The sequence below is a fragment of the Lutra lutra genome, chromosome 3 (genome assembly GCF_902655055.1).
Source record: "Lutra lutra chromosome 3, mLutLut1.2, whole genome shotgun sequence".
Lineage (NCBI taxonomy): Eukaryota > Metazoa > Chordata > Mammalia > Carnivora > Mustelidae > Lutra > Lutra lutra.
This window is the reverse complement of record NC_062280.1, coordinates 166,551,936-166,564,149: the sequence shown is the minus strand read 5'-3', so window position 1 is coordinate 166,564,149 and position 12,214 is coordinate 166,551,936. Positions and strand designations below refer to the sequence as shown.

Below are 12,214 nucleotides of genomic sequence, written 5' to 3'. Positions count from 1 at the left end.
AGTTAACACTGGTCTATATTTACATTAAAGTTTTGTTTTGCTTTTTAAAAAGATAAGACACTACAGGTAAACTTAAAGTTGCCAATATTTTCCTTACTGTTCCTATATCATCCTCTAGGTATAACGATGAATTTAGTGTTTCCATGTTGTTGTTTTTTTAAATATTTATTCACCAAGTGTTAACATTTTGTCATATTTACTTTGTAATATTTAGTAAACAATACAGTGTCATATTTGTTCTTTCTCTCTCTGTTGTTCATATAGGTGAATAAATATATATACACACACACATACACACACACGTGCAGTTTTTCTCCTTAATTATTTAAGAGATATATACAGACATTAAGTCCCTTTATCCCTAAATAGTTCGGTGTGAATTTTCTAAGATTAAAGATATTCTCTTACATAATCACAATACTATTAGCCCTAATACAGTATCTAACATATAATCCATTTTCCAATTTTGTCAATTGTTCCAATTGTCATTTTTCCGGCCTGGTTTAGGATCCAATGTATTATCATGCATTGCATTTCAATATCATGTATCTTTAGCCGCCTTTAACGCAGAGCACTTCCTTAGTCCACGCTGTAAAAGATACAGAAAGGCTATTTGTGGGGGTGGGGGGGAGAGTCTATTTGTAGAGCACTGGCCAACTCTTTTATGGAATGTCACTCAATTTTCATTGGTCTGATGTCTCCTTGTAATTGGATTCAGGTTAAGCATTCGGGGCAGAGATATCACACAAGTGATAATGTCTCCTTAGTATGCCCCATAAAGAGTATATAAAGTCTCAGTACACAAAAAGTCACTATCTCCCATGACTGGTGAAAATAATCCTGGTCACCTGGTTAAGCTGTTGTCTCCAAAAATTCAAATACAAAAGTATCTTCTTGCCCTCCACAATTAATAAGTAATCTACAGGAAACATACTTTGAGACTGTATAAATATGTTGTTCCCTAATATCCTTTTATCCAATGGTTTTAGCTTCCATCGATAATTATGAATGAAATAATATTATAAGGTTATAAAAGGGTAACTGTAATATGCATATATATTTATCGGTTGGCATTCTTCCGTAAAAATCCTCTTTATTATTAGCATGCACTCAGAGTTCTCATTCTAGTCAACAGATTATAACTCGTTATTATTAACATTCATTTTGATAATCAAATTGTACCATATTTGGACAGTTGGAAGCCCCTTCAACCAGCTACTATGGCACTGAATTAGAATGAGAGGTAACAGTATGATCTTATCCATAGTGTGTTAAGCCATCATTCCTGTTCTCTCTCCATTATCTCTCTTTACTGAAAGGGCCTAGAAACGATGACCAATGTATCAATTACCAGCATCCAAATATTAATTTCTAAATAGTATTCCATGCTAAGGGAGCAGGACTCATTAGAGAAGGGGCTAAGTAATGAAAATAGAAAATAAACCTGAGAAAATTATGTTATGCAGAAATTAATGAACTACTTAAAAAAAAAGATGGACACATCTTTCTAAAATAAAAAAAAATTTTAAAGTTGGACACACTTTTTAAAGTATAATGTGTCTGACTTATCCGTATAGATACAATTTAGATCTAATTTAATGATTTTAACTGCCACGTTGAATTACACTGTAGAAATAAATTATAACCGATTTTCCATTCCGCTGCTGAAAAGCATCTGAAATCTTTCTAATAATGGTATGATTAACGTCCACATACCTGTTTCCTTTTTGCACATTTATAAGACTTTATCAGGGATGTAAAAGTGATTCTCCCCCAACCATTTATCTTATATATTAGTAACCAGAACATTTCTTAAAACTATTCTATTGAGTGAACCAAAGGTTCGGTTTGAGCCCTCTTGCTTGCTTGTTTTTCTGTTCTATATCTAGGACATAAAGTTGTTTATCATGTTTTTGATTAGAGCTATGTTTTTCCTTCCAAGGTTTTTATTATAGAAAATAAAACATATATATAAATAGAGATGATATACTTAGCCCCTTGTTCTCATCACCCAGCCTTAATAACTACCAACTCATCACTCATCTTGGTTCATTTATCCTTCATTCATGGCCATGCTGGTTATTCTGATGACTTCTTAGTTTTCTCTTTTCAAGTTTTAGCTATTATTGCTACAGATTTATAGTGGTAGAGAGGACATCAAAACACCAACTCAAAACATTATCTTACTAACACAGTCTACTTTTGAAATGATTCTTTTGAAATCTAGCTTTATTTAAGAGCCACGGATTTTGAGCTCCAATAATAACCATAGTTTGACATTAATACATGCAAAATAACATACACTGCATGTCAGTCATGCTGGGAGTAGGAGTACCAATCTGCTCCTTGAAATTTACTTATGTTGTTATGTAATTTTGAAAATGTCCATTCATTTAATATATATTCATTAAGTGACTACTATATTTCAAGAATTATTTCAGGTGCAGGTAGAGAGAGCAGTGAACAATTAGGACAATATCCTATCTATAAATACTTTCATAAACAGTCCTTTATTTGATTTGTTTTTTGTTTTTATAGAACATTTATTGGTATCAGTGCCCTCTCATGGCTGACAAAATTTTGGCTCAGAATCGTAAGAGCTATAGAGTCAAGCAGTTAATTAAATAAAAATTAATTAATATTAATATTAATTAATATTCCAGTAAAAGGAAAATTCTTTGCAATAGCTACTCAGTAGCCATGGGAAACCTTCTCAGAAAGTATTTTTTTTTTCAAAGTGTGTACACTCTTTGTCAGAAAGGAATAGCTAAAAAATACTTGAGATAAAATAAGTATTTAAATTGATTCCATAAAACAAAAATAATCACCAAGTGTGATGTAAAAAATATTTACACTCATGGGACTTTACTGGGTCTCTATCTTCTAAGATATTACATTTTAAAAGACAGCAGCAACTTCCAAATAAAATAAAAGCCGATATAAAAATACAATCTAAACCCAACAAACCGCCAAAGCCACATGCTTTTTGTGCAATGCAGATTAAGGTATATGTCAAGAGAATGAAAAGACAAGCCATACACTGGGAGAAAGTATTTGCTAAAGACATATCTGATAAAGACTGTTATCCAAAATATACAAAGAATCTTATAACTCAACAGTAAGAAAACAAATAACCCAATTAAAAATGGGCCAAAGACTTAACAGACCGTCACCAAAGAAGATATACAAATTGAAAATAAACACATAAAAGATGTTCCACATCAGGTCATCAGAAAAATGCAAATTAAAAAAAACAATGAGATATCCCTACACACCTATCAGAAGGCCAAAATCCAGAGTGCCAAATACTGGCAAAGACATGGAACAACAGGAATTCTCAATCATTGTCGGTGGAAATACTAAATGGTACAGCCACTTTGGGACAGAAAGTTTGGTGGCTTCCTACAAAACTAAAAATACTCTTATCATAAACAATTGTGCTCCTAAGTATTTACCCGAAGGAGTTAAAAACTTATGTCCAACAAAAATCTGCACATGGATGTTTACAGCAGCCTTACATAGAATTACCAAAACTTGAAAGCAACCAAGATGTCCTTCATCAGGTGAATGGATACATGAATGGTGGTACAGCAAGACAATGAAATAGTATTTAGCAACAGAAAGAAATGAGCTATCAAGCCATGAAAAGACATAAAGAAAGCTTAAATGTACATCGCTAAGTCAAAGACACCAATCTTAATAAGGTCCCATACTGTGTGATTCCAACTATATGACATTCTGGAAAAGTTAAAACTACGGACACAGAAAAAAAATAAGACACAAAGTGAAATTAACGATGTCAACGGTAAGAATTCAGAGGACTTTGATGCATGTGAAAAAGGAGAACTACAGCAGCCATCTTCACAGCTTACCTTTTGACTCTATCATAGTTTTCTTGACGGTAATCCCCTTGCTGAACTAACTGTTTTGTGTCTGCTAATTCTAAAGCCAAACGTTGACATCTAATTTGAAGGTTGGAGTAATTTCTTCGATCTTCCTCATAAGTCTAAAATCAAAACAATAATAAACATTTCAAGCTAAACAGAGTTGAACAAATTTTTTATTGTGTTCTTCTGTTATGCTGTGAATATCCTTGTAATTAAAAAACAAACAAAACAAAACAAAACAACTCTTCTGTGTAGTAATTTTCCCTACTCAAAGACAGATGATCTTAAACTGACAGTAGTTTGTAAGTTCATTTGTTTAAAACTTGAGCTCTGTTTTTCATAGAAAAAATAGGGCAACTATGCTTTGGTTACTAGAATGACATAAAATGACTATCAATGTTAAATAGCTTTTTTGTTTGAGAAACTATTACATGCTAAAGACACAGAGATGAACAAAACACGGCCCCTGTTCTTGAGGAATTCACAACTTAGAGATGAAGGACCATCTGAATATCAAATATCCACAGTGAAAAAATAGTTACTGAAGAGATTAATCATGCAGTTTCAGTTATGGTATTCAGCATAAATAAATAAATAAAGGAATTTTGTGGCACTTGGAACATATTTCTCCACTGATCTTCCTTCTACTCACCAGACTAATAGAAAGATATTACAGAGATATTGGTGGGGGGGTAGAAGGGAAAACTGTCAAAACCACAACCTAGCTCGGCTTACCACAAACCTCATTTCTCACCATTTCTCATATTCACATACACCCTGCAACCCTAAACAAGATCTAAAGTTCTTGAACATACCAAACTTCCTCTATCTTGTTCTCACTGCCTGAATAGCTGTGTATTATCGGAGTATTTGCTTACCATCAGATTAGTTTTCTATATACCTCACGACAATCTAAACATATTAAGGATAGGGACTTTGTCTTATTCACCATTGGATCTCTATCACTTTGCAGAGTACTTGGTATATATAGGAAGAGTCAAATAAATGCTTTTGCATAAATTAAGGAGTAAGTAAATATGGAAATAGAGAGGAAAAAGAGGACACAGGGACAGAGTTCCTCTTATTTTTGCCTTTTGAACTCATCAGATTTTGCAAGCAACTGTCAACTTCACCCTCGGAACCTGTCATGTTAAATACATCTTGTTCCAAGTCGTTCTTTCTTTAGTAACAGACCAGGTAAGTGTGGCCACACTCATTCCACAGATACTGACTGAATTATTTCTAAGTGACTGGCCCTGGCTTAGAAACTATAGATACAAAGTTGAGTAAGATACTGATTTTGTCCTTTTTATTTTTTATTTTTACTTATTTATTTTTAAAAGATTTTATTTATTTATTTGTCAGAGAGAGAGAGAGAGAACGAGCGAGCGAGCACAGGCAGGCAGAGTGGCAGCAGAGGCAGAGGGGGAAACAGGTTCCCTGCTGAACAAGGAGCCTGATGTGGGACTCGATCCCGGGACACTGGGATCATGACCTGACCGAAGGCAGCCGCTTAATTGAGCCACCGAGGAGTCCTGATTTTGTTTCTTTTTAAACTATTACACATAACTTTGAAATGTTAGCTCCCAAATTTCTATCCAAGGGTTGTTTGAAAAATGTAATTATGGAAAAACTATATACATATTACACACACACACATATATGGTGTGTTTTGTTTTGGTATAATGTTATGTTCTCCTACTGAGAAGTTCCTCCTAAGAATACAATGTTACTATGGTATTTATTATAGAATCATAACAGGATACTCTAGCATCTCCCTAAAGGATCATCACATATATCATTTCAGGCCTAAGTCCCAGAAGACCCTTTCACTCCTCTGAAAAATGCTTTACCCTTCTAAATACTAATAATCATGGAGCAGATTTGGAACAGTGTAGAGTGTTATAGTTAGGAAGGCAAGCTCCAGAATTCAATGGTCTAGAATTAAATTGTCTGCAGTAAGACTTTGGGCAGGTTTACCTCTCAGTATTCAGTACTCACCTACCTCACAGAGTGTTGACTGTATCAAGTAATACATGTAAAGTGCCTATAAAAAATGCCTAAGACATTGTAAATAATCATTAACTGTAAATTAGTGTCATAATGCTTCTTCTTTACTTTGGCTTCTTGAGAGATTAGAGGCAAATTGATAGATCAACTTTAATAACTGCATAAAGACCAAGACAGAATCCTGCGGAATATAAATATTTAAAGGGTGGCCACAGGACAAAGAGCATAAGGCACCAGAGGGAGCACTCACAGAAACAAGGGTAAGCGGGGGGTGTGTGTCAGAAACAACTGCCGAAGAGAGTGCACTGGGCAGACCAAGTAGTCCGTGGTATTGAGTACTACTGAGAAAAAAACCTAGTAAACAAATGCATTAAGTATTCAGGGACAGGGACAGAAAAGACTGCCACAGACTGAAGCAAATATATCTGAATACTCGTCTAAGCATGTTCTTATTTTGTGCTGTTTTATATGCATTCTCTCCCTTAATACTTACTCTTATGACTGGGTATAAATGTTACCCACATTTTTACAGATGAGGAAACTGAGGCTTAGAGACAGATGGCAGAAGTTTCAAAGCTCATCAACATTAGCGTAAGGACTCTGATCAAACTTTGTCAAACACCAAATCTGCAGGCAACCCTCTCTTTAGTTAAAATATAAAAGTGAGAAAGTACAGTAGCTAGAAAAGAAAATAGGGATAAATGAAGGTTTTAAAATACAGGACAAGCTTGAAAATGTTCAAATGTTGGTGGGGAAGAAAGACTTGCAAAAGAGGGATGGACACTGGAGAAAACAGGCATATTCAGGCAGGGAAAGCCCTTGAAGGCCACAGGGAACAGGATCCAGAGCTCGAATGTGACGATTAGTCGTGGGTCACCAGACACGTTCATTGTGGCAGGCTTTTCTCCAGCTGATAGAGTTATATTAAAAACTTAAATTTGATGTCCTTAGATAGCTCTGATGAATTTGTTACAAGCCACAGAATTACTCCTTACCCTACTGCTTCATATGTTTATATTATCCACTTGATTTCTAAAGGCATGTGATTTTTCCACTCCTTGAAAGCAAGACTCCTGCTATGAATGGTAAGAACAAATAAACAAAACAGAGTGAATGCAGATGTAAATAAGTTTGTATGTTTCATGGCAGGAATTGTGGGGTTCTCATTTGAGGATTTCCAATATCTCTGTGAAATGAAATACCAACTCATCTGCTAAGAATAGAAGGCTAGAGACATGGAGAGTGGTGAATGTCTAAAATAACTGTGTAAAAAATGAGAGGACCAGAAAAAATAGAATTACAGCATAACTGTGTGGGCCCATTTGAGGTTGGTTAACAATAAACTTGTACAGTTGTTACTGCCTATGTGATTTTTAAAAAAAATCCAGTAGTGCTTAGAAAATGCAGAGTTAAGATTTTGTCCTGTGGGTTTGATAAAAAGACAGTTGGGAGGAATTAAGAGAATCTTGGCAAGAGAAAGGTTTAAGACTGATACCATGATGAAGATGCAAAAATATAAATGTAGGAAGGGATTGATAAAGAAATTATATGAATTGGAAATTCTGTTGAGGCAAAAAAATAAATTTAGGAAACGACTGATAAAGAAATTATATGAATCGGAAGCAGAGGATTAAGAAACACGAAATAGAGGAAGTAGTATATTCAGTGATCAACCCGAATTGATAACTTCAGAAGTAATGAGTTCTGGGTGACAAGGAACAGAATGTGGGCTATGAGAGTGAGTGCTAAAGTGGAAAAGAGTTAATCACTAAAGATGAGAAAATTAATAAAATGCCAAGGCCAAGGTTATGGATAAATCACAGAAGTAACCCAGGCAGGAGCAAGGGTTTCACTAAAAAAGGAAGAATCTCCTTAATGGTCTGCAAATGAGGAAAGTTATGAGGTGTGGTGTTCAGATAACATGGTGGCCAAAGAAGTAGGGTTTTTTATGAGAGTGGAAATGCTAAGATCTAAAATCTGAAGATCTAGAGATCAGCAACTGGCCCTGAAATATACGGAGCAAAGACTCCTGGTCCAGAGAGCAAGTCCATGGGTGCAATATAAAACTTTGTTTAAATATAAACACCATATGACCAAGAATAAGCAGAAGTTCAGGATAGGAATGTACTATGCTATTATATATATATTATATATATAACATATATATTAATATAATAATATATAATATATATAATATTTATATATATATATATATATATTATATATTCTACCAACATTTTCTTTAGGACTTTTCAACTGAAAAATTTCCCCTTAACCAAAATTAATACTTTATATTTTGAAACAATATACTTCCCTTACAATTAACTACTAAAATAGGTTGAGGTATAGTACTGGAAAACAGGAAAAGTAGCATCTTCCTTCAAAATGACTGAAACCCCATGACTGTGTAGAACTACTGGGTTAAGGCTGAAGAGAATAGAAAAGATTACTTTGTATTATCCCTATATATCCTTCAGTTTTGAACTCAAGATCAACTTATCTGGGAAGACTCAAGGTTGAAATCTGAATTTGGTATTTGTCTTATAATTTGCCATAGCACCTGGTTCTTTCTGTCAGAAAACATATCATACATGTGCTTTGAGCAGCCATTACTTGCCTCCTACACCACAAGAAAAAACTTAAGGAGGTTTTCTATAACTCTAGTACCTAGCTAGTACCCTGCCTATTATATGAAGGTTTGCAGTTAATGCCTATGGAAAGGCGGAGCAAAACAGGATATTAAATGGACTAAAACAAAAGTAGTAAACGTAACCTTTTCAAACATAAAGACAGGGACACACACAAAATTTCCAGTCACCAGCCCTAACAGAAAATTTCTACACTAATAGTAAATAGGCCCACAGCAAGTCTCAATATTCTTTTGTAATAAAGAAAAAAAATTACATGGGGAAAACAAGGACAATCCAAGTCATTGAGAAGATTTCAACTATTTGCCAGTTTTCTACATATCTAGAATGGACAAGACTAACTGCCAGTGTTAATGTTATCTTTTCCATCTCCTATATTATTCATATCAGGGAATAACAGAAGGCTATCTCCAGTCTGAAAAAAGTAAATTTGTTATTGTAATTTCATGTTTTCTTCTCTTGCTTATAACCTTCATCTTTCCCCATACCCACTTGAGACCTGGAGCTCCTTGAAGACTTGATTTATCTCTGTACACCCAGTAACCCTTACACAGTGGTTGCACTGGAAATGTCTGCAAAAGGAACTACTGTTGAAATATAAATGGACTATGCAGCACTAGCATTTAAACTATAACTAGCTCCAGGTATAGAAAAAGTGACTTTAAAAATTAAGTATTTTATACACTATCAGTTTTCCAACTGAAATTAAAGATTACTATCATAAATCTGTAAATAAAACACATCATCTGAAACAGTGATATCTGTGTAACATACATACATAATTTTCTCAAAGATTTTGAGAAAGACAGCATGAAAGCGGTTTATTCTTCTTGTTTTGGGTGATGGGTGTGCTCACTTTGTGAAAATTCAGTTAAGACTTCTTTATGTATGTTACACACTTATAAAAAGTGAAACAAGAGGTTTCAACCAGGAAAATGCTAACTGGGTAGAAGTTCTGCAGGGATGCTTATAATAGGAACAGAAAGTGGGAGATGTGATAATCACTTCAAAGTGGAAGGACAGCAGGATGAAAGTGGGTAGCGAAGAGACAATTTTTTACTCTATATTTCTCTACAGTTTGACTGTTTGACATAAGAAACTGGAAATTTCATATTACACACTGTTTTGGCAAAGTTATCAACTATTAGAACTTTCATATTTATAGTGAGATGTCCTTTTTCCTCTAAGCTCCTTGTTTCCAAACATAGCAGCTAAATATTTTAGATTTATAGAATTTCAGAGATGAAAGATATCCTGATAATCGACTATGATCTTCTTATTTTTGAGATAAGAACCTTAAAGCCTAGAGGGTTTCAATGATGTGTCCAGGATTCCAGGGCTAGCAGAGATAGAACCAGAATCTAGGTTCTCGAATTCATATATAGTTCATGCTTTTCTTAATTTCAAGTTCCTCTTTTTGGAAGAATCAATTCTGTGGAAATTATAAAACCATTGTCGGAAGTTAATATTATTATTTATTGTTCAAATCCAGCGTGTTAAAAGCATATTAATTACAAATTTTATGGGTTCAAATATGGCGCAGGCATAAATCACAGTTAATTTTGGACTCCTTTCCTTTAAAACAATTACTACAGTTATTCCTTAAATATATCATAAGAAAAACAATTTGAGAAAATAACATCAAATCTAAGTGTTTCCTACAAAAAGTTAAAAAGTATTCAAAGATGCAATTAAATAGGCACATTTTAAACAGTCAGCAGCTGTGTAAACCAAAAGGCAATTACTTTAGGTATAATGAATTTCTAAGCATCATTTAAATCTTTCGTCTCTCACACCATGTAAACTGAGAAGAGAGTGGTAACCTATGTGTCAAAATAAATCTTTAATAAATGAGGTGATCTCCTGCCTGTGGGGAGATAGAGCAGCTAAGGAAACTGGAAAGGTGATATAGTGACATTTACCTAAGGTCAATGGTTCAAATCAGAAGCCGTTTATATTGGATAGCAGTTCAGTGAATGATAAGAAATGGCATGGTTAGCTATTCTGGGAAAGTGAGAATTCATTCCTCAGAATTCTCAAAAGTTTCACTTTATCTATAATCTAGTGCAAGCAACTAAATACAGAAAAGAATAAGAAACCTAATGAACCTTTAATTGCTACAGACTGACCTTTAAGTAATAACAGAGTCTTTTTTGCTGCCAAAGGCCAGTCTTCGTTGTTAAGATCCTTAAGAAATATTATTTAAGGGGCGCCTGGGCGGCTCAGTCAGTTAAGTGTCTGCCTTCAACTCAGGTCACAATCTCAGGATCCTGGAATAGAGCTCCCCATCAGGCTCCCTGCTCAGTAGGGGGTCTGCTTCTTCCTCTCCCTCTGCTCCCCCACCTCATGTTTTCTCTTGCTAGTTCTACTCTCTCTCTCAAATAAATACAAAATCACAAAAAAAAGAAATATTAAAATTTTTAAAATTTCTTCTAAAGTCTTAAAAAAACTGAAGTATTATAAGTCTACTCTTAGTTAGAAAGAAACAAGAAAATTTATATTTTTTGCATTACATGATAATTTTCAAAAATACCTATTCAGTTAGTTAATGTGAATTCAAACATAAAAATTTAACCTTTTCTAAAAGGAAAAACTAAAAAATTTAGAGGAATGAAAAAAAATTTAGAGGAATGAAGAATTTTCATTAAGTTTGGTCGACATTAGAGAACCCAGAAATGGGCCCTCAACTATATGGTCAACTAATCTTTGAAAAAGCAAGGAAGAATATCCAATGGAAAAGAGTCTCTTCAACAAATGGTGTTGGGAAAAGTGGAGAGCCACATGCAGAAGAATGAAACTGGACCACTTTTTAATACCATACATAAAATATATATTCAAAATGAATCAAAGACTTAAATGTGAGACAGGAATCCAACAAAATCCTAGAAGAGAACACAGGCAGCAACCTCTTTGTCCTTGGCCAAACAATTTCTTACTAGACACATCTCCAGAGGCAAAGAACACAAAAGCAAAAACAAACTATTGGGACTTCATCAAGATAAAAAGCTTCTGCACAGCAAAGGAAACAATCAACAACACTAAAAAGCACCCAAAGGAATGGCAGAAGATATCTGCAAATGACATCAGATAAAGGGCTAGTATCCAAAATCTATAAAGAACTTATCAAACTCAATATCCAAAAAACAATAAATCTAGTCAAGAAATGGGCAGAAGACATGAACAGACACTTCCCCAAAGAAGACATACAAATGGCCAACAGACACATGAAAAAATGCTCAACATCACTTATTATCAGGAAAATACAAATCAAAACCACAGTAAGATACCATCTCATACCAGTCAGGATGGCTAAAATTAACAAGTTAGGAATCAACAGATGTTGGTGAGGATGTAGAGAATGCAGAACCCTCTTACGTTGCTGGTGGGAATTGCAAGCTGGCGCAGCCACTCTGGAAAACATGATGAAGGTTCCGCAAGAAGTTAAAAATAGAACCACCCCATGACCCAGCAGAGGCACCACTAGATACTTAGGCAAAAGATACAAGAGTGATTTGAAGGGGCACATGCACACCAATGTTTATAGGAGCAATATCCATGATAGTCAAAATACAGAAAGAGCCCAGATGTTCACTGACAGCAGATGGATAAAGAAGATGTGGTATATGCCTACAACAGAATATTACTCAGCCAACAAAAGAATGAAATCTG

The 12,214-nt window shown here is 34.5% G+C and overlaps 1 protein-coding gene across 3 annotated transcripts in view; it reads right to left on the bottom strand.

Moving 5' to 3' along the window:
- PIBF1 (progesterone immunomodulatory binding factor 1) overlaps positions 1–12,214 on the bottom strand; it is a 199,672-nt gene that overhangs the window by 153,659 nt on the left and 33,799 nt on the right. For all 3 annotated transcript variants that reach the window (XM_047720116.1, XM_047720117.1, XM_047720115.1), the window contains exon 6: positions 3,873–4,006. In XM_047720116.1, coding sequence (XP_047576072.1) covers positions 3,873–4,006 — 134 coding nt within the window. The remainder of the gene's footprint in view (positions 1–3,872; positions 4,007–12,214) is intronic.